This window comes from Mustela erminea, chromosome 1 (assembly GCF_009829155.1).
Source record: "Mustela erminea isolate mMusErm1 chromosome 1, mMusErm1.Pri, whole genome shotgun sequence".
Classification (NCBI taxonomy): Eukaryota; Metazoa; Chordata; class Mammalia; order Carnivora; family Mustelidae; genus Mustela; species Mustela erminea.
The window spans coordinates 7,512,838-7,537,301 of record NC_045614.1 but is presented as its reverse complement, the minus strand read 5'-3'; the positions used below and the strand labels follow the sequence as shown (position 1 = coordinate 7,537,301).

Sequence of the window (24,464 nt, the reverse complement as noted above, 5' to 3'; positions counted from 1 at the left end):
CTTTCAATTTGTTTGGTTAATACCCAGAAATGGGATTTGTTGGGTCACGTGATAATTCTGTTTCTTTCTTTCTTTTTTTTTTTTTTTGAGGAACTACTATATTCTTTTCCACAGTGACTGCACCATTTTACATTCTCAGCATCAGTGCCTAAGGGCTCTAATTTCTCCATATCCTCACCAACACTGGTTATTTTGCTTGGTTTACTTATAGTAGCCTTCTAATGTGTTTGAAGTGAAACTTATTTTTAAAAATTTTTTTATTTTAGACACAAGAAATTGAGCTTTATTAAATATTTAATATAGTGATTACTCATGGATATAAATACATATTTTATGAAAAAAATATACTTGCACTATTGGTGAGTGTACAAACATTTTGTTGACAGAGTGTGTGACCAGAAAAGTCCAAAGACCCGTTAGTCAACTCAGTTCTATGTGGAAGGGGTTTTAGATCACCCTTATATTCCCAGGCCCAAGATAATAAAGTCCAGAGGTTGAATGAGGCAGTCTATCTCATCTTTCAAGGTCCAGCAACAGTGTTGCCTCCTCCAGGAAGCCTCCCAGGAAGGCTCTGCTCACCGGGGCCATATTCGGAAGCGGAGGCAGCCACAGGCCAGACATCGAAGGCCAAGGTTGAGAAGGCGTGTCCAGCGGAAGAGCAGGCAGTGGGTGATGCGTACATACAGGCTGCCTGAGGGGTCCACAGTCTTGAGCACAATCAGTGGGGTGTAGCGGGCGTTGGTCTGTCGGCGCAGGGGTGGTCTGGTGGAGCTGATGACCTTGACAATGACCTATGGGGTGGAGCCCTGAGCTCTTGGATTCAGGGAGGGGGGGTTTGCAGGGTGGGTACCCTCACGTATCTGAGCCATGTCTTGGGACTCTGGGTTCCCCACTCACCTGGGCTACATCCTGTGGGCTCTGTCCTACAGAATGAAAGAGCTCCCTGGAGGCAGGGAGGTAGAAATCCCGGAAGTAGTGCAAGGTGTCGGGGTCAGTGTCTGGGAACTCGGCTGTGGAAACCTGCTCCAAGAGCTTCCCCTCAAAGTTAGTGACCACTGGGCCAGGTTCCACCAGGGTGATGCTGGAGATATCCGTAGGGGTAGGGGGTCTGGTAACCCAACCCACTCTCAGCCCCATCACGGTCCCTCTTCTCCTCTCTCCCCCGATTTTTCTCAACATTACTTCATCCTTCCTGGTTCCCCCAGCTTCTCCTCTGCCCATCCCCCATCCAGCTTCTCCTCTGCCCATCCCCCAAACTCCTCCACTGCCTTCCGGTAACTCCCTTGCCCTCATTCCTGATTCCACGTTCTCACTGCTGCCCTGTTTTCCCACCATCTCGGCCTTCCCAGCCCACGCCCTCTCACCGCCTCCCCTTCCCTCATCTTTCTCCACCGCTGCCTCCCGTTCCTCCCCCTTCACGACCCAAACGCCCGCCTCACAAGATGTTGAACTGCAGCAGCTGGACAGCCAGACTTTCGAAGAATCCCTCCAGGGCAAACTTGGAGGCTGCATAGGCTTCATTGAACACCACACCTGAGAGGATTGGAGGAGGTTGGGCCCTTTGGGGTCTGGGCGACAGGCTTGTGGGTCCAGAGGGACATGGGGTCTTCGGGAGACTGAGCGAAGAGGGTTTAAAGATCAGAATGTGGGGGGGGGGATATCTAAGGCCAACAGGATGAGTGTACGTATGTATGATGGGAGCATATGTTGAAGGATGAACCCATATGCTTAGGATGAGATTGTCTTGGGGTGTCACGTGCTGCCTCTTCCCTGTGCTCCATTTGCCCTTGGCCCTGGAAAACCCTCCTTCCGTCCATCCTCTAAACCTCTGGGCCCCTTGAGCATAGAGTTGCCAGGTACTATTCAGCAGCTTTCTTATCTGTCCTTATTGAGAGTGAATGTGGCTCCTGAGGTCAGGAGCTACAGCTGGAAGAGGGGCCAAAGGGATGGGACTGATGGGTAGTTATAGTTTCCCCATGGTGGGGTAACAAATAAGGTAGATTCTTAAAACAAACAAACAAACAAACAAACAAAACCAAATACTGTGGATTCTTCAGGAGGCTGCTGAGGAGGTTAAGGGCAGATCCCAGGGAATTTCCAGGGAGAGGAAGGGCATCTAGAGGGGATCAAGGAAGAAAGACCCAGGAGCATGGATGGCAAATAAGTGGCCTCCATAGTAGGCTCACGGCAGATGTTGCTAAACAATCACTGCTCTCTTTTTCTGCAGAACCTCAGAGCTCCAAAGCTAGGCATCTCTGGGGCTTGGTTAGAGGTGTTTGACCAAAAATGTCACAGGAAAGGAGTTCTGGGGCACCTGGGGGGCTCAGTTGCTTAAGCGTCCGGCTGTGGATCACAGCACAAGTGTTGATCTCAGGGTTGTGAGTTCGAGCCCTGCCTTGGGCTTAGAGGTGTCCAGAAGTAGCACTGATGCTGGATGGGGATGGCCGTTGCAGCACTTACAACACTACCGCTTAGCTCTCGCAGCATGGCCGACATAATCTAATCTGCAAATGTTTTTCCTCTAGAGCTTCAGAATCCTTCTCAACACAGGCTCATTTGGAATATGAGCTAAAACCTATTTGCCATTCTTCTAGCCTGGGGAGGGTCAGATGCGAGGAGATTCCAAGGGGTGGGTCCCCAGGGCTTACCCTGCAGCCCCATGACACTGCTGACCACCACAATGTGGCCCTTTCGCCTTCTCTTCATGCCAGGAAGGACAGCTCTGACCAGACGGACAGCCCCGAAAAAGTTGGTATCAAAGACGTTCTGCATGGCAGCTAGGCTGAGCCCCTCCAGGGGCCCCACCAGGCCCACTCCAGCATTATTCACTAAGGAGGAGACTGAAGGTTACTTGGAAGTCCCCCCAACCCTTCTAGTGTCACTCCTCTAGGGACACTCCCTGAATTATCCCACCCCTTACTCCAAATTCAGGGCCAGTCCAGAGTATCCTGAGTGGACAATTGTGGAACCCTGATGATCTTTACATATAGTTTAGCATTTGTTATGAGGACCCTGAACTCCAGGTGGGGGGAAGGGTTGCTGGGAGCAGCCTCCCCTTAATGCAAGAGCAATTCAGCTCTGACCCCAATTTGCATCAAAACAGCCACACCCACCTTCATTCGAAGGTCTTTGAGAGATCATGTGTTGCTTCTACATCATGCTCCGTTCCCCAAATAACTCATCAAAGTAACTTTTCCAAGTTTTCCAATATATGGTTTTTGGAGAAAAACCAAATGTAACAGAACACCATATGGTGTTCTTCTATTCAGTAAAATCTACCCTACCCCCGGGACTCAGTTTATTTCTTGTAACCCTAATAAACTGGTACCCTGGGCTTTTAGCCATCTTGCCTACCCCTTCTGTCCAGGGATAGAGGTTGCTGGTGAAGCAAGAAGGCTCGTGCTCAGACATTGGAGAGGATTCACTACAATGAGGACGTGTGCTTAGGTCAGGGAAGTGGGGGGGTGACCCCAGGGGCTGTTCAGTCTCACCCAGCACATCCACTTCCCCTCCTTGGATGCCGCTGAGACACTGGGCCACTGACTCGTCGCTGCACACGTCCAGCTGGGCCACGGTGAGGGTCTGCCCCAGGGCTTCCCCGGCAGCTGCCTCCAGTGTCCCCTTCTTTCCCAAGTCCCTCATGGTGGCCACCACTGGGGACAGAAAGCAGAGGGTTGAGGCAAGCACTGGGTTCCTTTCGCCTGTGCATTCACTTACATATCTCCATGATATTGCATGAGCCGTCACAGAGGGATGGAGACCCACAGGTTTACACCCCTGTTTTACTATACAACCCCAAATGCATACAGTGTGAGTACATTTACATGTACTTTCATCACTCCAGCCCTCCAAGCCTCCATCCAACATTTACTGAGCATGGACTTAGTACACATTATGCTCTATTCTTGGTGCTGAGACGACTGCATGAAATAAGATAGACAAAGTCCCTGACTTCACGGCATTGATAGTCCAGTGAGTAAGGAAATAAAATAAATAGAGAACACACTGCCTTGAGAAAAGAAATGCATGCATATTTAGGGTCAATATATGTGCGTTGTGCATACATGGAAATACAAATAGCCACATCTACATCAGCCACAGAACTGGCGATTTATTGAATATCTACTATGTGCCAAACACTGTGCTACACACTTTTATAAGCATTGTCTCTACTCCTCACGAGAACCCCATGATAAGGTAACGGGCTTATTTTCAAAGGTGGCCACAGCATCTTTCATCGTATATGCTCTTTGAGAATTTTGCTGTTCCCCCTCAAGACATTTCCCTCTCCTCATTTCCCTCATTTCCCTCTGGTGTCTAGCTGGTGTCTAGCTGGGCGCTAACAGAACACGGTGAAAGTGACATTGTGTGGCTTCTGGGATTAGGTCAGAAAAGGTATTGCAGTTTCTGCTCTGTTTGCTTTAATGTTCATTCTTTTTCTTTCCCCCCCCCCAAGATTTTATTTATTTATTCATGAGAGACACAGAGAGAGAGAAAGAGAGAGAGGCAGAGGGAGAAGCAGGCTCCCCACTGAGCAGGGACCCCAATGCGGGGCTTGATCCCAGGACCCCAGGATCATGACCTGAGCTGAAGACAGATGCTTAACCATCTGAGCCACCCAGGAGCTCCATTCTTTTTCTTTTTAAAAAGATTTTATTTATTTATTTATTTGAGAGAGACTGAGAGAGCAGGAGTAGGGGGAGCGGCAGAGGGAGAGGGAGAGAGAGAATCCCAAGCTGACTTCGCTCTGAGTACGGAGCCTGATGCAGGGCTCAAGCTTATGACACTGAGACCATGACATGAGCCGAAATCAGGAGTTGGATGCTCAATTGACTGAGCCACCCAGGCAGCCCTGTAATCTTCACTCTTAAAATCCTCGGCCACGGGACGCCTGGGTGGCTCAATGGGTTAAGCCGCTGCCTTCGGCTCTGGTCATGATCTCAGGATCCTGGGATCGAGTCCCACATTGGGCTCTCAGCTCAGCAGGGAACCTGCTTCCCTCTCCCTCTCTCTCTGCCTGCCTCTCTGCCTACTTGTGATCTCTGTCAAATAAATAAATAAAAGCTTAAAAAAAAAATCCTTGGCCACTTTGTAGCAGCCCAGCTATCCTGAGGCCACCATGCTGGGAGGAAGCCCCAAGCTAGCCAGACAGAGGAGCCACATGAAGAAGACCTGACATTATTAGAAGGAGGAGAGATGCCTGCCCAGAGCTGTGACTAGTCCCCACTGTTCCAGTTGTAGCCTTTGACCCTGAGCAAGAATCACCTAGCTGCCCCCTTCCAAATTTATGGCTTTTGTAAACCAAAAACCATGGTTTTACAAAACCATGCGTTTTGTAAACTATGACTTTTGTAAACCGTGACTACCATTGTCCTATTACACCAGAAATTTTGGAATGATTTGTTCTTTAGCAATAGTAGCCAGAATAAGTAGGTAAAGTTACTGTCCCTATCAGAGATCAACACACTGAGGCTAAGAAAATGAAGTTCCTTGCCTGTCCCACCACTAGTAAGTGTTCGAACTGGGATTTGAACCTCGGTTTGTTGGGAGTGCTGAGCTCAAACCCCTGTATACATGTTGTATCCTTCATGCGTGTACCCATGATCATGCATGCACAGCGCCGGGAGCCGTGTTCATATAGTCTGTGGGCCTGTGTGACTCATGGGTGTCGCACAGATGAATGGGAGCACATACATCTCCATACAGTGACAACTGTGGTCCCAGGGTCTGGGTTGCCTGGGCTCAAATCCAGGCTCTGCCACTTTCCAGCGGGGCGACTTTGGGCGAGAATCTTTGGCACTCTGTGTCCCAGTTTCCTCATTTCTAAGGTGGGGCTAATGTTAGTGGCCACCTCATAGGGGTGATGGGGGAATTAAATGACTTACTAGATGCACGACACTTAGATCAGAACCTGGCACATTGTAAGCACTCCACAAACATCTTTCAGTTTTATACATTCATCTGCCTGTCCAGGGCTGTGACTAGTGTCCCAGGGACAAAGGGACACACACAGCACAACTACTTCCCTGCGCACTGGCACTTGGTCTGTCCCATCCAAGCCTGTGTGTGTCTCTAAGACAGAGGGCAGAGGGTTGGGAGAAGCTGCTCTGCCAACTGGGGCAATGCCCTCGCCCCCTGCAACCTTCTTGTAAGTAGCAGCCCTTTGCCCACTTCAGCTGCAGCCTGCTCTGGGTCAGAGGTTCCCATGGGTGGAGTGCAGACGGAGGCATTTTTAGAGGCCCCCTTTAAGCCCCCAAGGTCAGGGTCGCTTAAGAGGCTTATCTTGGAGCAGTAATCTGGGGAGGGGTGGGGGAAGGGAGTCCTAGGGAATGCCCAAGAGGAACCTTAGGGAAGCCCTCCCCACCAGCCCTTTAAAAAAATCACCTGCTCCCCCCCAACTTCCTACCATATACCACGCTTACTTTGCTTCTTAGCACTTATGAGCATTAGATATATTATACAATTTTTTAAAAGTCTGTTTATTGTCTGTCCTTGCTCTGCTCCCTCCTTACACTGAGGACAGAGATTTTTGTCTGTTTTGTTCACAGCTGTGGTTCCAGCACCTAGAACAGTGCCTGGCACCCAGTAGGTGCACAAGAAATATTTGTTGGATGAGGGGATAATTCCTGAGCAGAGGTGGGAAAGGGGCTTCCATGTGTCCTCGGTCCTCCTCAAGCCCATACATACAGCTGACGGGATAGGCTAGTGGAAATGGTGCCAGGAGGGCTGAAGGTCCTCAGAATGCCCACCCCTGCCCCTCCCAGCCCCAACCTGGGCCTCTAACCTTGGTAGCGGTGCCTGTGGTCATGAGCCAGCTGCACTGCAAGCTCCAGGCCAATTCCCGAGGAGCAGCCTGAGATCAGTACAGTCCGGGGTGCGTCGGCCATGTTGATCCCTCCCGGGATGGGTGACCTCTGCTGGCCAGCACCTGACTCCTGCCACCCATCCTAGCCTCATCCCCCCTACCTCCTAGACACCCTCCCATCTTTCCCCTGCAAGGTGAAGGGGCCCCAGAAGACACCAATTCTGAACTGACCCTGGGCAGGCAGCTGGGCGGGGGAAATCTTTCAACCTCAAAATAGCCTCTTTCTTTTATCTGTTAAAAATCTCTTCTCACTGCTACACTCACAACTAGGGTCTTTTTATTATGACTATAAATCATCCGGGGGTGGGGGAATCAGCAGGGGCATTCTCTTCCTGTCGATTCTGGGCAAAGAATCTCTGATGCGAGGGAGAGAGTGAGAGAAAGTGGCAGAGCGTGTGGTCCCAGAAGGCTCCTCTCAAAGACGAGAATGGGTGTAGATATGTCACATGATTGGGGAAGACTAGGAAGAACTTCCCAGCAAGGCAGGGCTGGGCACTCGATGAGAATTTTTAGCAGGAGAAGTCTTAGTCTCTGAGGTCCCTGAGGAGGGAGAAGCAGCAGCTTGGGGAAATTCCCTTTCTTCTCCCCACCCCACTGCCCCCTTTTCACCCTTAGGCCAGATGGGGTTCCACCCCTCCTCTCTAGGGAGACAGACACTCTTTGTCTGAAGAACCAGAGGCTGGGAGGGAGACACTGCCGGCTTCTCCCTCTTCCCCGTGGTGGGGCAGTTCTGGGCCCGAGGATACGCGCCTTAGGTTTCTCCCTGCAGAAGCTCCCTCAGATCCCACAAGTCTGTGCTTGTTCAATTGCACAGACAGCTCCATGTGACCCCCTGGGGGGGGGATGAGGGAGCTTCACAGTGGGGGGTCCCAGTAGGGTGAAGGGTAGCTCTACCTCGCCCCAAGAATGGCAAGTATCCACCTCTCCCTAAGGCAGTGCCCTGCTTTGAAGTAGGGCCAGACTTCCCCCACTTAATGCGGGCATATGTGAAGATTTGGAACTGGGGCTAAGACATCTATTTGGGGACCTGAATCATGGAGAGGGGAGGAGAGGGCTAGGATGGAAATGGGACCCTTTATTTGAAGATTAAGAGTTTGGGAGAAATTGAGGACTGTGTTTTGGAATCTGTGTCAAAGGTTTGGTGGGTGAGGCCAGGACATCCAATTCTGGAATTTGGGTGGAGAAATGAGGGTTTGGGGTAAGGCTGGGAACGCCATTTTGTAATCTGGTATGAGGCTGGAGGTGGGATGAGGTTTCTTTATTTAGACACCCAAAGGGAAGGCCTGGGATGAAGCTGGTACCTTCCATTGTGTCTAAGCCACTGGGATAAAGCAAGTGGGTGAAAATTTGGCATCAGGCTGGGACCCCTTCTGGGGGCCTGGGTGAGACAGAAAATATTTGATATAAAAAAGCTGCATAAAGCCTTAACTCCAGGGCCTGGGTGGAGGCTGATGGAGGCTGAAGGTTTGAATGGGGCTAACATCTGTTTTGAGGGGGCCTGTTAGGAGGAAAGGGTTTGGGGTACGTTTGGGACCCCGAATTCTAAGGCTGGGTAGGAGTGACCCTTTTCCTCCACTGTGGGGTGGGGCAAGAAGAGCCCCAGCTCCCGGCTCAGGGCTCCAGCCCTAGCCGGCCAATCAGCACTCGGCACAAACTTTCCCAACTCCCCCACCAGCTGTCAGCCACCCCCCCCCCCTCCTCCAGCGAGCCCCGCCCGGCCGGGCGCGGGAGAGCAGGGCGAGGCCAGGGCGGGGTCTCCTGCAGTCTCCTGCCGTTGCGAGTGGAGCCGGCCGCGGCGAGCGAGTGCCCGGAGCCCGAGGAGTCGCCGCGCCCCGTAGACGCCCCGGCCGGTCCCCGCCTTGCGTGTGGGCCCCGCCGGGATGGGGAGTCGCGGAGGCCTGGGCCAGCCGCGGGCCGGCCTCTGTCTGCTTTTGGCCTCGCTGCAGCTTCTTCTCCGGACGCAGGCGGGTGAGCCGGAAAGAAGGAGATAGGAGTAGGATCCAGAGGGCAGGATCTAGCGAGCTCCCAAAAGATGGGGTGGAGTCAGGAATGGGGGGCGTGCGAGGGGGGCGTGAGTGTAGCAAGTGGCTGGGGTGCTCTGTTTGGGCGCGCGTATCCGACTCTGGGCAATTTGTGGGTGTGACAGCTGGGGGGAGGGGGGATACGTGTGACCGAGTTTTACTGGTGGATGCCTTGGAGTGAATGCAATTTGTAGGTGTGTGTGTAGCAGTGTGTGTGAGGCCATTTGAAGTGAAATTGTGTGTGGGAGTTGACGATTATGGTGTATGAATATGTGTGATGGGTGATCCCTGGCCAAGTGTGTGATTGTGAGTTGTGGGTGTGTCTGTGTAGGGCTGACTTAGAGAATAACCGTGTTACGCGTGTGATTGTCTTTGGGTGACCCGATGAGGGGTTTGGTTGTGATTTGGGGGTGTAAAAAGTGGTCCATGAGGACGCGAGCGGATGATTCTGGGGGTGATGCTGAGTGGGGACGAGTATGGAGGGGGCTAATCGGGGATTCAAAGTTTCCTTTGCATCGCCCCTAAAGTCTTCATCGTATTCTTCCTCTTCCTCCTCTGTCTCCAATTGGCGCGCCCCCACCTCCTCTGCCCCCACTTCTCCCCTCCCCCACCCTGCTCTCCCCAGAGCCGCGATCAGCACCATGGACAGGGCCTCGGGAGGGCCGCGGTGAGGGGCGAGGCGGGGCGGGGCGCGGGGCGGGGCGAGGCGGAGCGCGGGCGGGGGCGGAAGTGGAAGTTCCCCCCCCACCCCCAGCTGAGCGAGCCGCGGGTGTTTTTCCTGAGGAATTTCTCAGGGGCCTCAAGGGGTCCCGGGGGCCGTCGGACGAGTGAGTCAGCGCTGACGCACGCCCAGCTGCGCGCTTCTGGCTGGACGCCGCGCTCCGCCCCAAAGGGTTCTGGGTTGGGGGCGCCCAAGGGTTTGGGAAGGTCATGGTTCTTCAAGTGGCATCCCTGGTCTGAGAGAGGCTGGGCTTAGGCACTTCTGGAAGTCCCTCCCTAATGTTAACTCAGCTCCCAACACACACACACACACACACACACACACACACACACACACACACACAACGTCCTACACTTTCTCACTTTCTCTGGAGTCCAGGGAGGTGCCTTTTCACGTGGATTGTCCCAAACTGGCCCATGTCCCATTCCCATGCTCACACATCCCCACAGTCATGCAATCTTAGGCATCCATTCAGAATATAAGCCCTCGGGGACACCAGGAATTTTTAAACACCGGTGCCCACGCCCCAGGCAACCCCAGCAGCCACCCGCCACAGGGTCACAGCCTTTGTCACCCTCCTACGCCTTGCAGCCCTGGCACAGGCTTCCACTGGTATCCACGCAACCCTGTCAGCATTCACAGCCAGTCAACCGCTTGCCGAGGTGGCCATACTCTCACGTATAACCACATTCCCTCATCTCCGGTCTCATCTGTTACAATCACAGACTCACTTGCTCACTGACAGGACCCGAGCCCACATGCCTGTCCAGTCACTCACCGAACACCCGCACCTAATCTCCCCACTGGAGGCCAGATACTCGGCACACACCACACATCCACAGATCGCATGCTCAGCCATTCCCTGTTCCATATAGAGTCAGGGACACACTTGCACAATCTCATGTACTTGTACAATGGCACATACACTCACTCCTATGCTCTCCTACCTTTCTGAGGAGATGCCAACCTAGGGCCTGCCTGCCTCCCTTCATATCCTAGACCCCATCCAACATCTCCCTGGGGCCCTGACCAACACAGGGGAGAGTGTGGGGGAAGGTCAGGCTGGGTCCCTGGCCGACCCCCACCCTCTGGGCCTGCAGGCAGGACTCAATGCCTCTTGTGTGTCTTCTTGTCACAAAGCCAGCCATGAAAAGAAAGGGCAGTCAGTTTCTGAAAGGTCATTACAGAGGAGATACAAGATTGAAGCAGGAGACATTTGGGTTAGGTGATGGGAAGGACTTTTTCAATGTGAATGAGCAGCTGGGCGAGAGGCTACCCCTTCCCACAGCATGGGGACAGGGGTCTGGGTGAGGGGAGAGCCACACTGCATGGGGTCATGGATCTCAGCTGTCCGCTGGGCTGCAGCCTGGAGAGGGGGCAGCTGGGATGATCATTCTGTGGGGGAGTGACCCTTGTGGTTGACAGAGCCTGGGAGCTCAGATCTTAGTCCCAGGGGACTGTAACCCAAATACCTCTTAATAACAGCCCAGCCAGAGAACAGGCAATTAGAGTGGGGGCTGGTGGCGGCGGCAAAATTGGGGGGGCGTGGATGGAGAGAGAGAGAGAGAGTGAGGGATGGGAGAGTAATCTACACAGATATATATATATGAAATACCAATAGACAGAGAGTTAGGAAGTAAGAGAGAAAGAGAGACACTGATTCAGAGTTGGACGCAGAGAGGAGCCTGGAAAGACCAGCAGAGAAAGTGGGACAGAGAGTGAGGGCAGGGAGGGGGAGAGAAGAAAGAAAGAACAGGAGGTTGGGGGCAGGAGTGAGCTGAGGCTGGAATAGGTGTGTGTAAGTTTTGGAGAATGAAGGATCGGACCCAGGAGGAGCTGGATGGGGGTCCCTCATCCAAGCCCCTATCTCCCCCAAGTCTGGCCCCCCACCCTGACTCCCAATGGTGAGATCAGCAGAAACTTCCCCCAGATGAGGTCATGGGTGGATTTGACAGAACTGGCTTCTGCCAAGAGGTTGGGTCAGGGGGTCAGTGGGACAGTCTGCTGGGGGGAGGGGAGAGCAGGCAGGGGCTTTGGGCCCAGGGGAAGCCCCCACCCTCCCCGCTCAAACCATGTGGTTCCACTTAGCACTGGCCCGCTCTGTGGGGTGGGGCTGGTAGGATGGCCTGGTTTCGGATCTGGTTGGGCCAGACCAGTTCCTTTCCTGGGACGAGAGTAATAGGGTCAGAGGGAGGAGGTCAGGAGGTCATTAGCCAGAGGTGGTCATAAGGAGGAGGCTAGAGAGGGTGATAAAATGGGGAGGTCACAGGTCAGATAGAGGGGACTGGGATAGGCAGAAGGAGGAGGTCATGGGTGATAGTGATCAAGGGGGAGGTCAGAAGGAAGAAGTCAGGAGAGGTCGTGGTCAAAGGGCGCAGATCACGGGTGATGGTGGTCAGGGAGGAGGCGTTCAGAGGAAGTGGTGGTCCAAGGAGGAGGTTGGAGGCAGAAAGTGGAGGAAAAACACACCGCACTGGGAGCCCCTCCTCTCCAAGTGGGTTTTCCGTGGCAGGGGGCTTCAGGCTGGGGAAGAAGCCCCAGGGAGTCAGTGGGTGTGTGGGAGCACAGAGAAGGGGACAGTCTGGCTCCGGGGCTCAGGCCAGGAAGCCTTGATTCATCCCAGAAGTAGGTCAGCATTTTTTTTTTTTTTCCCTCACCAAAAAACCAAGGGGGAGGGGGGAAACCAACCCAAACAGGAGTCAACAGGCTGATGAAGCTCGAACAGCTGTGGGGTGGTGAGATGGGTGCAGGTCCCAGGCCTGCTCCTTCTCCCGGACCCACAAACACAGCGGGAGGCTGAGTTCCCCAAATCTGAGCTACTCACTTGAAGTGCTGGGTCTGTTTTAACTGCCCTGCACCCTGGCTTCTCTCTACAGCAGGCCCTGTGGATGTGCTGAAGGCCCTGGGCGTGCTAGGGGGCCAGGCTGGGGTCCTTGAGGGGCCTGGCCTCTGCCCCCAGAGGGCCCCAGAGGGTGATCGGGCATTCAGGGTTGGCAAGGCCAGTACACTTGGCATCCCCACGTGGGAGCTCTTTCCAGGTGAGTCAGGGCAGGAGGGGTGGGAAGGGGTCATTCTGGGAGCATGGGTCACTGCTAGACCATCTGAGATGCCCCTTTCCCTCTGCCCCTTCAGATGGGCCGTTTCCTGAGAATTTTTCCATGCTGATCACCCTGCGGGGCCAGCCAGCCAACCAGTCTGTCCTTCTCTCCATTTATGATGAGGGTGGTGCTCGGCAGTTGGGCCTGGCTCTGGGGCCAGCTCTGAGCCTCCTAGGGGACTCCTTCAGTCCCCTCCCCCAGCAAGTCAATCTCATGGATGGCGGGTGAGTATAGGGAAAGTTGGGGTCCAGAGAGAAGTGGGGTGAGAAGCACCGCCCACTGAGACTGTCCCCTTGCAGGTGGCACCGTGTGGCAGTCAGTGTGGATGGCAGGATGGTGACTCTGGTGGCTGACTGTGAGCCTCAGCCCCCCGTGTTGGGCCAGGGGCCTCGATTCATTAGCACAGCTGGACTCACTGTGCTGGGGACCCAAGACCTCGGGGAGGAGACTTTTGAGGTAGGGCTTCAGTGATCGGGGAAACCGAGGCAGAGGATGGGTGGGAGTTTTGTCCACAGCCTGAATGTGGAGCAGATAGGAGAAGGGAGCTGTCCAGTGTGCATCTTCATGGTGTGCGAGATTGTAGAGTCACAGAATGATAATGCATGATGGCGCATACTTGACTTGTGGGGGGAGAGTAAGCTGGGGACACGGACGGCTCTGGTTGTTATGTGTAACTGTGTGTGGGTGGTTATGATGCTGGGTGCTGGCAAGGCGTGCTGTTGGGTGGCTGGTGACAGAGGTGTTTTTGGTGTGGTGACTGTGCTGTGTGTGGTTGTGATACGTGTCCCCTCCCGTGTGGCCAGGGCCACATCTGTCCTGTTCTTCTCCTTAACCCCAAAGCCGGGAAGGGCACCTGGCATGTATTAAGGGTCACCATGTGCCTGAGAGCAAAGGAATAATGTGCCTCTGATGAGACAGATGTCGTGGGGTGTGGTTTGCCGTTGTGATTTGGTGTGACCTTGATAGACTCTTCCTACTCTCACTTTTGACAGGCAGAGGGATTGCCACCCCCTCCTTGTACTTAGGCCGCTCTGGTTAGAGGGAGCCTTGGTGCTTGGGATGGGGTGTCCGAGTCAGCCTGTGTCTCCCTTCCCTGACCCGCATCCTCTCCCCAGGGAGATATTCAGGAGTTGCTGATAAGTCCGGATCCCCAGGCTGCCTTCCAGGCCTGTGAGCGATACCTTCCTGGCTGTGACAGCCCGGACCCTACCACCACAGGGGTGAGTGAGGCACTTGTTCTGAGGTCACAGGCTGAGTCATCCCTGGCTCCAGGTCCCAGGAACGAGTGAATTCTGACCCCTGCCCTCAGAAAGATCCTAGGCATGAGAGACACTGACCCAGGTCACATAACAGTGATTCCAAGCCCCAGATCATATGATTGACCTTAGGTCACAGGGCTGAGTGAGCCCTGGCTTCAAAGCATAGGACCAATGGGCCATGTGCCAGCATGGTCCCAGACGACAGAGTAATGGAGCCTCCACTGTGGGGCTCTGGACCTGATGGGGGTCATCTTCCCAGATTCCCCAGGGCGAGCCAGAAACTCCTCCTCCTCGACGGAAGGGAAAGGGAAAAGGGAAGAAAAAAGGGCGAGGTCGGAAGGGGAAGGGCAGGAAGAAGAAGAACAAGGAAAACTTGACCCCAAGCCCACCTCCTGGCTCCCTGGAGAAAGAGGTAAGGGATCTGCGGTTACTCACCTCTGCTTTTTGCCTGACCTCTGGTCTCTGATTTGCACTGATTGCTGGTGCCTAATCCAAGCTCTCTGCCTTTGGTCTCCAGTCCCTGGCCTTGACTCTTCTCAGCTGACTCATAACTCTGTGTGTGTGTGTGTGTGTGTGTGTGTGTGTGTGTGTGTGTGTGTGTGGTGGGGGCTGGTACTGTCCTATGAGTTTTCCCATATCTGACCCCCAACATCCAGTTTTAGGGGCTGGAGGAAGGGGACATACCCAGATGAGTACCTTATTGTTAAGGGGTTCTTGATGAAGGTTACTAAGGGCAGCCATTAGCTGGGGTGAATAATGGGTTCATTAGTTAGAGCATCATTGTTTGGGGTTGACTCATTGGGACCACTGGTGAGGGTTATTCATTGGGGGAGTCTAGTGTGGGGGCATTATTTGGCTTCAGTGAAAGAGATTGCTGCTTGGGGGGTCACCATAGGGATGTTGATTGAGGTCGATGTTTGGGAGGTTCCTAGGTGAAGGTCATTGTTGGAAGTCATTGATAGAGACCACGGTTGGTGTTACTGGTATCACTGATTTATGGTTAATGGTAGGAGGTCATTGCTAGGTATCATCAATTGGGAAGGTAGGTCATCCGTAGGGGACCACTGATTAAAAGGCGTTTCTGGGGTCACCAACTGGAATCATCAGTTGAAGGGATGATTTTCAAGGGGTCCTGGTTGAGATAATAGGTTTGGGAGTCCTTGGTGAGTTATTAGTTGGGAAGTCATTGATGGGTCATTGGTTAGTGAAATTACTGTTTGGGGGTCTTTGGTTGGGGAGTAAGAGTTGGGCTCACTCATGGGTGTTCATTGTTAGAGGATCGCTGGTTGGGGAATAATCAATTAAGGGGTCACTAGTGGGGCTTATTAGTTGAGGGGCCACTAGTTAGTGCTTATTATGGAGGAGGTCACTGGTTGGGGTCATTAGTTGGGGAGGTCACTGGATGGGAGAATAACTGGTTGGGGCCATTGACTGGGGGACCTCGGGTGGGTCACTGGTTATGGGAGCAACTGCTGTGTGGTCAGTGATATGAGTTATTAGTTGGAGGGGTGTTTGGTTAGGTCCTTTAGTGGGGATCATTAGTCAGGGGTTATTGATGGGGGTCATTAATTGGAGTTATTGGAGTTAATAATGGGTCACTGGTTGTAGGAATAATTGGAGGCCATTAATAGGGGCTTGTTAGCTGGTGGGTCATCCTTGGTGCAGGCCATTGGCTGAGGTCCAGGCTGGGGAGAGTCATTGGTTGCACTACATCTGTTCTCAGCATCAGTGGAGAGAAAGAAATGACCACTCAGGCCCAGAAAAAGAACCCCTCCCCAACTCCTTCCTTAGTCCCAGCCCCTCACCTGGGCCTCTCCTACCCTCTTTGTGCCCTTGACCAAATTCCTCTGCAGCTGTCCAGGCTTCTCTGATTGAGGCCTGCCTGCTGACCACTGAGATCTGCCTTGGGAGAAGACATATAGCATCTGCGTCCAGGAGTCTGGCCCTGAGTACTAGACCTTGACTCTGATCTCCGGGCTCTGGAGCCAGTCCTACTCTGCCTTCCAGGTCTCCAGACCTAGCTCCCCCTTGCTCCTCTTCCACACTAGAAGCCTCCCCCTGCTGGCTCTTCTGGTCTAGTCAGCACACATTTGCCTCCACTGGGCAGCCCCCTACCTTATACCTCTCTGGTGTTTTCTGGGGAATCCTTTGTTCCCCTCCCCAGACTCGGCACTCCTAGGGGGCAGAGCCTGTCTCCTCTTTTTGTCTTTATTGGACTGAACCCCAGAACTGATACCCCTGTTCCTGTTGCAGACCTCCAGCGACAGCCCCAAAACAGAGACACCAGCTTCAACTCTGCCTCCGACTCCCACACCTTTGGTCATCACCACCACTGTGACCATTGGCCACAATGTCACCATACCAGAGGTCAGTGGGAAGTGGACAGGGCTGGAAGGGAAAGTCCTGGGGCAGTGGTGGTGGTGGACAATGAGGAGGCCAGGGGCAAACTTTGGTCTGTTTCAATGTCCTCAGGGGGACCTGGACCCTGACAATGGAACTGAACTAAGAACACTGGAGGCTAAGTTAGCCAAAGAGGACAAAGAAGGAGATGGCCCCACCATGGGCCCTGACTTCCAGGCAGCAGAACTGCCATCACAGCCTCAGTTCCACATCTTTCCTGTGAGTCTGAGGATTTGGGCTGTGGGGGGATGGGAATTGTTAGGGAGTCCTGCCTGGAGCTGCCTCCCACATTTTCTCTTCTGCTTTCTTGTTGTTTTGCCTAGAATGCCTTCCCACCACCCCACTGTAGTCAACAAATATTAGCACGATGCTAATGTGACAGGAGCTGTGCTAACGGATGGCTCTGTGGGTAGGATGGCACATTTGGCTTTCAGTCCAAGCAAGATGAGAAGTCACTTGAAAGGGAGCATGATCTGATCTGGAGCTTTCAATTCCTTCCGGCTGCTGAACAGCATATGGACTGTAGGGGGAGCCAGAGGGGCAGCAGGGAAACCAGTGGTCTATGCAACAACAGCCTGGGGACCTGGATGAGGGTGGTGGCAGTGGGGATAGAGAGAAGTGGACAGACTTGGACCATGCTCCATTTTGGTCTTGCTACTGGAGATGAAGAAAGATGCAAGGATGACTTGGTAGATGCATGGTGGCGCCTTTTAGTAAAATGGAGAAGCCTAAAGGAAAAGCGAGTGCGGGGGGAGAGAAATCTTAAGAATCTCGTTTTGGGTGGGCTAAATTGGCAGCCCCTGCTTGGCACCCAAATGGAGATGTCAAGTGGGTGATAGCTTAGAAGATTCGGGAGTTCAAGGGACATGATCCAGGCTGGAGATAAGACTTGGAAATCAACACCAGAGTGATGCTGCCTTTAGCCAAGGGATTGGATAAGATTGCTTAGGAAAACAGTGCAGACAGGGAAGGAGCCAAGTTCTAGCCTTGACGTTGGACAGGAGAGGAAGGGAATAATCATAGCCAACTCACCCTGAGTGCTTGTTATGTCCTAACCATTGTTTTAATTTATTCTTCTTCCAATGGGATATATACAGTTATCATTCACCTACTGACTCTACAGGTGAGGCCATAGGAGTTGAATAAGTTGCTCCCCATCATCCAGGTAGTGAGAGGCAGCTCCAGGATTAGGACCCTGCAGGATGTTCCAAAGTCCACACTCTCCTCCTTGGTGATGGCCAGGACTCACATCGTTTTTTCTCTTTATTCCCTTGCCTCAGAGTGCTGGAGAGAAAGGAACAAAAGGCGAACCAGCAGTGATTGAACAGGTGAGGGGTCTGGGGCTAGGAGGAGGTGGAGGGGTCTGGGCTAGGGCGGGGATCACACTCATTTCTCCCCCAGGGACAGCAGTTTGAGGGACCTCCAGGAGCTCCAGGACCCCGAGTGAGTCATGGCTGCACTCTGCCCCTTTCCTTTCTCTTCTAGTTGGGGTGTTTGAGCCCCTGGGGTAAAGGGCTGGGGTATAATGTTGCCATATCATTAAAAGATTATTACATGTTTGAAGCTCACAGGATGAGTCAAAATAGGGGTTGGGATGTAAAGTGGGGGTAGATGTGGGTCAGTATAGTTTTGAGGGGTCAGAGAATGGCTCAGTGATGGGTAAGGAGGTGTGTATGGGGTCAGGGTCGATGGTGGGTTAGAAGTTGGCTTGGCTCAAGCTTTGCATTTCTTACGACTTTGGTTCCTTTGTCCTCAACAGGGGGTGGTTGGCCCCTCAGGTCCCCCTGGTCCCCCAGGATTCCCTGGAGACCGTGGTCTACCGGTAAGAAACACCCTCTGGATTATATCCTTCTGGGAGGAGTGAGGTTTCAGGCTGTGAAGTGGAAATTGGGAACTCGCATATCTGAACGTGGATCTGAGAGTCAGGGACTGAGGACATGAGGTCATGCTGAAGATGGCATTGACCTAACCCACTCATCTCTCTCCCCGTCTGTGAATTGTCACCCATCTTCTTTCTCTGGGGGCCTTCCCCTGCTTTTCTGTTCCATCTGTCTCTATCCTTGCGTGTCTTTCATCTTTTTCTCCCCATGTCTCTGTCTTTCTCTCCTGTCTCCATCCCTCTGCCTCCCCATCTTTCTCTCCTCCCTCTGTCTTTGTCTTTCCCTGTCCCCTTTTCTCCATCTTTCTACCTCGGTCTTCTGTCTCTCCATCTCGGCCACTTTTTATGACTCTCCCTCCTTCTCTCTGTCTTTCTCTTGCCTACGCTCTTTCTTGCTCTCCCTGCCTCTGTCTTTCTCCATCTTGCTCCCCTCTCCCCCTCCAACTCTCTTATCTCTGTCTATGCCCATCTCTCTCCCTCCATCCCCCGTTGTGTCTCTCCCTCTCTCAGGGTCCGGCTGGCCTCCCAGGAATCCCTGGCATTGATGGGATCCGGGGTCTACCAGGCACTGTGATCATGATGCCGGTAAGAGGGAGATAGGGTGGCACATCCTTGGGGGTTTAGTCCTGACCCGGGATGGGACCTCTCCTTGGGCTTCCCTCACGACTAGCTGCCCCCTAGTTCCAGTTTGCAAGCAGCTCCCTCAAAGGACCCCCAGTCTCCTTCCAGCAAGCCCAGGCTCAGGCAGTACTGCAACAAGCTCAGGTGAGTAGAGGAGAATCAGGGACCAACAGGGGCTAATGGGAGGACATTGAGAGAGTGACAGGTTGGGAATAATGAAGGCTAGCCAGGAAGCAGGGGGGTATTTTTCTCCTGAAGATGCTTTTTGGAAGGGTGTTGGTATTTTTGGGAGACCTGATATTCTGTTCCCCTCCATCTTTCCAGCTGTCTATGAAAGGTCCTCCTGGCCCAGTAGGGCTCACTGGGCGCCCAGGCCCAGTGGTGAGTAAGGAGTCTTTATGGAGGAGGGGGGAATACCTCAGTGGAGGGGGAACCCTCCTTCTAACTCCATTACCTCATCTCTCTTCCTCCAAGGGTCTCCCTGGGTATCCTGGTCAGAAAGGAGAGATGGGAGAAATGGGGCCACAGGTGAGATTGGTGGGGATGGGGACAGGATTGGATGGGAAGGACCTTCTCCCAGAGAAGTGCTATTTGAGGACAGTGATAAAGGGGCTGAGGATACCTTTGTAATTATTGCCCTTCCTAGAGAATGATTTAAAGTAAGTCCTTCCTCTCCTTTTTCTTCCTCCTTTTTTTCTCTCCTAGGGTCCCCGAGGCCTTCAGGGACCTCTTGGGCCCCCTGGCCGGGAGGGAAAGATGGTGAGTAACTTGTAGGTCTTTAGGTCATCCCTCATCCGTCCCTCAACACCCAATGTAAGCCTTGGCTCCTCGCCCCCAGGGTCTGTTGGTGTCATTGGTGGGATAAGGGCTCTGAGAACAGAGAATAGCAGCTCTACTGAGTGTGTCACAAGGTATCTGGCCAGGACACAGAGTCAAGGAGGACTTTCTAGAAGGAATGGTGCTTGAACTGAGATCTGAGGTATAACCAGGTAAATAGGAGAAAAAGGGTATTCTAAGTAGAGGGAAGAGCACGTGCAGAGGAAAAGACTGGTGCACTGAGGGAGATGATGAACAAGATAATTCCAGACAGTTTTAAATGCAATGAGGAACACAGAGCTGGACACTTAATGGAGACGGAAGATTTTAATTTTTGTGATGGTGGTGACATGGACTAGAGCAAAGACAGGTTCGAGATGTATTTGGGATGTTAAACTGGTACACAGAGAATCCCCCAGGATTCTGCAGGAGGAAAGTACTCAACAAACAGTGATAGGTATCTTGATGCTGTCACCTCCCTGATAGGGCCGCTCTGGAGCAGATGGTGCTCGGGGCCTCCCAGGGGACACAGGACCTAAGGTAGGTGATAAGGTCAGGACTGGGATGGGGAGGGACTGTCAGATCAGGGATTCAGGGCTCAGGTGGTGTCTCTTTGTGCAGGGTGATCGGGGTTTTGATGGCTTGCCAGGGCTGCCTGGAGAGAAGGGCCAAAGGGTGAGTGTGTGAGGTCCCTCCACCATACCAGGCCTCCCGATATCCATGGTACCCTCTCCACCCCCAGTATCAGAGGCTCCATCGCTGTGGGTGGGCTCTCATCCCATCCTTTCCTGGACCAGCTCCACGTTTCCACTCTGAACTCCCTCTGTTCTCAACTCCAGGGCGACTTTGGCCATGTGGGGCAACCTGGCCCCCCAGGAGAGGACGGTGAGAAGGTAAGTTTGGAGGAGACAGAATGGTCTAGAAGCTAGAAGGCCAGAATGAAGGTCAGAGAGAAATAGAATATTCAGGGGACAGGGTGAGAGGCGTGTGTCATTAGCCTCGGTGGGGCTCCAAAAGGTACATGGAGAGCTGGGGGCTGGTACCAGAGTTAGTAGGGGAGACTCAGGATTGCAGGTACAGGATTGGGGTCAGGGGCCTGGACTGAATCCCATGTGCTCATTCTGTTGGTCACTGCCTCACGCGCTGACTCTGGGGTGCCTTGGAAGAGTCTCCCCAGACAAGGGAAGGTGGTTTTCTGAGTGTTTCTCTTCCCCCCTCAGCAAGTGATGAATGCTTTCTTGCAGGGAGCAGAAGGACCTCCGGGGCCCACTGGCCAGGCTGGGGAGCCCGTGAGTATCAGGGACCTCTGGATCCTTTGCCTGGCACAGGGGAAGAAGTCACGATTCATGGGGCGTCGGGGCAGTGATGCTGGAATAATGCTCCTACCTCCTTGCAGGGCCCCCGAGGACTGATCGGCCCTAGAGGCTCCCCTGGTCCCCTGGGACGGCCGGTGAGAATGTCACTTTCTGTCCTCATCCCTGCTTGTCCTTTTCTCACCTCTGTCCCCTCTGCATGTCCATTTCTGTTGCCTGGTTTCTCTGCCCGCTCATCTTTCCACCTGTGCCTCTCGGTGTCTCAGACTCAGGCTCCTGTGTGGTATCTGCCCGGGTCTCACACCCTCTCCTCCCCCAGGGTGTAGTTGGAATTGATGGCGCTCCAGGAGCCAAAGGAAATGTGGTACGTGTTCTGCCTTCTGACACTTCTGATGCCCTGACTCCACGATCATCCAAACGTATCCCTGTCCACTCTCATGACCCCTATTTCAACTTCACTGACACTTCAACACCATGACCCCTTCCGGCTTCACAGCACCTCCCCTTTCTCTGCAGGGTCCTCCGGGAGAACCAGGCCCTCCAGGACAGCAGGGAAATCCCGGGTCCCAGGTTTGAGCTATCATTTTCAATAATTAGGGGTGGCAGTAGTCAGCTAAGGTCATAGACCACTCTCAGCCTTTCCACTTCCCAGCTCACTACCCATTTTTGCCTTCCTTTACCCTTTTTTTTTTTTTTTAAAGAGAGAGAGCAAGAGGTGGAGGGACACAGAGAGAGAAAATCTTAAGTAGGCTCCATGCTTAGCATGGGACTCAATCCCACAACCCTGAGATCATGACCCAAGCTGAAATCAAGAGTCAGACACTCAACAAACTGAGCCACCCAGGTGCCCCACCTTTACCTCTTTTTTTTTTTTTTTTTAAGATTTTATTTATTTGAGAGTTGGAGAGAGAACACAAGTAGGCAGAGAGGCAGGCAGGCGGAGAGGGAGAAGCAGGGTTCCCGTCAAGCAGGGAGCCTGATGTGGGGCTCGATCCCAGGACCCTGGGATCATGACCTGAGCCAAAAGCAGAGGCTTAGCCCACTGAGCCACCTGGGTGCCCTCACCTTTACCTTCTTTTTTTATGTCCCTAGGGACTCCCTGGCCCTCAGGGACCTATTGGCACTCCTGGGGAGAAGGTGAGTGACAGCCCCACCCACCATCACCCTTTCCTGTCTTCTTCCTTCAACTCTGTCTGCAGGAAAAGCTCCCCCACTAGGACCCTTTTATTAGCCCTGGTTAATGATAAATTGTAACTTTCCTTAAACAAGCCCAGAGTTTAAAAAATATTGTTGGGGGGAAGGGTTGGTTGGGAGAAACAGAAATCCACCAAAGCTAGATCACATAAGGGGATATTCTCAGAATTTAGGGGAACCCACAGATGCCAGTCATCACAAATATTAGTAAGACCCAGGGGCCAGGAGAGTCCTTTCTCTGGGGTTCTGTGGTGTCATCTTATTCCTGTGCACATCTGTTCCATCTCCCCCAGCAGACAGGCTTCTTTCTCCACATATCTTAGTCTGTCCTCACTCCCAGGTTCTATTTCTACACAATTTAGTTCTGCTTTAATCACAATTTCCGCCCCTAGCTCCTTCTGACCTTACAGTTTCTTTACCCAAATCCATCTGATTGTAGTTTCTATAAAGTGAGGTGTTGCTTACCTCAAAATTTCGGAAGAAAATCTAATTGGCTTAGTTGGGCCAAGGGGCCGACTTCTGGACCTATTCACTATTTGTAGAACATAGGGGGTCGCCCCATGCCTTCCTGGGCTCACCTCTCATCAGATGAAGGCACTTCTAAAGAAAAGGATGTGGCTAAGGAGCCTCCCCCCACTATTTGTTTGTTTTTTACCCGTCCACACTGTTTTTACCTCCCTTGTCTAAACTCTCCCAGAGATGGAGGATTCCTGAGGCTCAGAGAGGGAAGGGGACTTACCCAGGGTCACACAGCAAGTCTGAGCAGAGCTAGGAAGAAATTTCCTAGCCTGTGGGATATGCTTGTTCTGTTACCTTGAGTAGCTGCAGGTCTGAGTAAGGTTGTTCCTGGTGAGATGCCAGACTCTCCATACTGTTCATTTTCTTTCAGGGTCCCCCTGGGAACCCAGGAATCCCAGGCATTCCAGGATCTGATGGCCCTCCGGTGAGAACTGGGTGCAGGCAAAAGGAGGGAGAAGAAGGAGGCTTGGGAATTTGAATGGCAAATCTGTCTCTGATGAATTCTTTCCCCAGGGTCACCCAGGCCATGAGGGCCCCACGGGAGAGAAAGGGGCCCAGGTGAGTGGCCTGTAGAGAGACTGGGTTGGGGATGAGCTTGATAGGCAAGACTCATGAGGAGAGAGATGAGGGCACCGGGACCATGGAGCGGGGGAAGAACAGGCTGGCACTGATCTTATCTCCATCTCAGGGTCCACAAGGGTCTGCAGGACCCCCGGGCTATCCTGGACCTCGGGGTGTGAAGGTACGTGATACTTGGTGCCTGCAAGTAGGGATGGGTCATTGGCATTGGGTCTGGGGAACCAGCTTCATGGGAAACGTGTGCACGTGTGGTGAGAGGTATCAGTCGGCCAGGAGAGGTGTGGTAGGAGTCGGGTTTCAATCTGAGTGACAATAGGTAGAATTATGTGCATTACTTGGAGCTGAACAGCCAGGGAAGTATTGCAATGTAGCTGTTGCCCTGTAGTTGAGAATAGCTAGGCCTGTCTGAGGCTGGACCCATTTCACTGTAAACACAGTCCAGGTCAGCACACCGTAGTGAAGCAGACAGTTGGGATTTAATGCAAGCCCAGGGCCATGCAATCCTCAAGCACAGAAATAGCTCTACTATTGACCAAGGGCGGGGACATTGGAATCATATCTAATATAAATTTAGTTACATTGTAGCAAGATTGGTACCTGTGGTCTAACAACAGAGTTTGGTGGTAGCCAAGAGGCAACTCATCACATTGTGGCTTTGTAGGCAAGCTCAGTTATACTATAACCAAGGAAGTGGCTCTATTATAGTCAGCCACAGTGTCCTGTGGGTTGCCAAACTAAGAGTTACATTGTAACCAGGCATAATTATATATAGTTAAAGACTATGTTGTAACTGAGTCTAGTAGCTACATTGTAGCCAGGGTGGCCTAAGGTTGGTTGGATACATGGTGGTCAAGTGAATCCCCTTGTGACTGGAGATAGTCATGCTATTGTCAAAAGAGTTATATTGTATTTAAGTACAACTTCATTATAGACATTGAGCTCAGTTACATTGTGTCTCTCTGTGGCTGGAAACAGTCGTTCTATTGTCAAAACACAGTTATGTTGTATCCAAGTGCAATTTCATGATAGTCTCTGAGCTCAATTACATTGTATCTCTCTGTGGCTAGAGACAATCACGCTATTGTCAAAACACAGTTACGTTGTATCCAAGTGCAATTTCATGATAGTCTCTGAGCTCAGTTACATTGTATCTCTCTGTGGCTAGAGACAATCACGTTA

The 24,464-nt window shown here is 52.6% G+C and overlaps 2 protein-coding genes across 3 annotated transcripts in view; one reads left to right on the top strand and one right to left on the bottom strand.

Moving 5' to 3' along the window:
• Nucleotides 1-301: 301 nt before the first annotated feature.
• Nucleotides 302-6,887, bottom strand: RDH8 (retinol dehydrogenase 8). Its single transcript, XM_032360458.1, has 6 exons — nucleotides 6,785-6,887; nucleotides 3,492-3,653; nucleotides 2,649-2,828; nucleotides 1,440-1,533; nucleotides 898-1,081; nucleotides 302-791 (listed from the first exon to the last, which is right to left on the bottom strand). Exons 1-6 carry the CDS (start codon nucleotides 6,885-6,887, stop codon nucleotides 576-578), a joined length of 939 nt encoding a protein of 312 aa, XP_032216349.1. The 3' UTR covers nucleotides 302-575.
• Nucleotides 6,888-8,574: 1,687 nt separating this feature from the next.
• Nucleotides 8,575-24,464, top strand: part of COL5A3 (collagen type V alpha 3 chain) — a 36,702-nt gene continuing 20,812 nt past the window's right edge. Inside the window, exons 1-27 of one of the 2 annotated variants that reach the window (XM_032310552.1) lie at nucleotides 8,575-8,833; nucleotides 12,487-12,645; nucleotides 12,740-12,929; nucleotides 13,005-13,161; nucleotides 13,821-13,925; nucleotides 14,224-14,376; nucleotides 16,218-16,331; nucleotides 16,437-16,583; nucleotides 17,645-17,692; nucleotides 17,766-17,807; nucleotides 18,124-18,186; nucleotides 18,754-18,828; nucleotides 18,925-19,008; nucleotides 19,189-19,245; nucleotides 19,339-19,392; nucleotides 19,570-19,623; nucleotides 20,167-20,220; nucleotides 20,302-20,355; nucleotides 20,520-20,573; nucleotides 20,925-20,969; nucleotides 21,077-21,130; nucleotides 21,313-21,357; nucleotides 21,510-21,563; nucleotides 22,086-22,130; nucleotides 23,077-23,130; nucleotides 23,220-23,264; nucleotides 23,395-23,448. In XM_032310552.1, the coding sequence (XP_032166443.1) occupies nucleotides 8,746-8,833; nucleotides 12,487-12,645; nucleotides 12,740-12,929; nucleotides 13,005-13,161; nucleotides 13,821-13,925; nucleotides 14,224-14,376; nucleotides 16,218-16,331; nucleotides 16,437-16,583; nucleotides 17,645-17,692; nucleotides 17,766-17,807; nucleotides 18,124-18,186; nucleotides 18,754-18,828; nucleotides 18,925-19,008; nucleotides 19,189-19,245; nucleotides 19,339-19,392; nucleotides 19,570-19,623; nucleotides 20,167-20,220; nucleotides 20,302-20,355; nucleotides 20,520-20,573; nucleotides 20,925-20,969; nucleotides 21,077-21,130; nucleotides 21,313-21,357; nucleotides 21,510-21,563; nucleotides 22,086-22,130; nucleotides 23,077-23,130; nucleotides 23,220-23,264; nucleotides 23,395-23,448 (2,148 nt within the window). In that variant the 5' untranslated portion in view covers nucleotides 8,575-8,745. Of the gene's footprint in view, nucleotides 8,834-12,483; nucleotides 12,646-12,739; nucleotides 12,930-13,004; nucleotides 13,162-13,820; nucleotides 13,926-14,223; nucleotides 14,377-16,217; nucleotides 16,332-16,436; nucleotides 16,584-17,644; nucleotides 17,693-17,765; nucleotides 17,808-18,123; nucleotides 18,187-18,753; nucleotides 18,829-18,924; nucleotides 19,009-19,188; nucleotides 19,246-19,338; nucleotides 19,393-19,569; nucleotides 19,624-20,166; nucleotides 20,221-20,301; nucleotides 20,356-20,519; nucleotides 20,574-20,924; nucleotides 20,970-21,076; nucleotides 21,131-21,312; nucleotides 21,358-21,509; nucleotides 21,564-22,085; nucleotides 22,131-23,076; nucleotides 23,131-23,219; nucleotides 23,265-23,394; nucleotides 23,449-24,464 lie in introns of both variants that reach the window. The other variant, XM_032310546.1, reaches the window with a different exon arrangement.

Bases quoted from the DNA above. Each gene is read 5' to 3' on its own strand.
- RDH8 (XM_032360458.1), bottom strand. From the start codon at position 6,887: ATGGCCGACGCACCCCGGACTGTACTGATCTCAGGCTGCTCCTCGGGA. The intron at 1,082-1,439 runs GTGAGGCGGGCG...GGATATCTCCAG, and splicing joins CTGCTGCAGTTCAACATCTT to CATCACCCTGGTGGAACCTG. The intron at 792-897 runs GTGAGTGGGGAA...TCCACCCCATAG, and splicing joins GCCCACAGGATGTAGCCCAG to GTCATTGTCAAGGTCATCAG.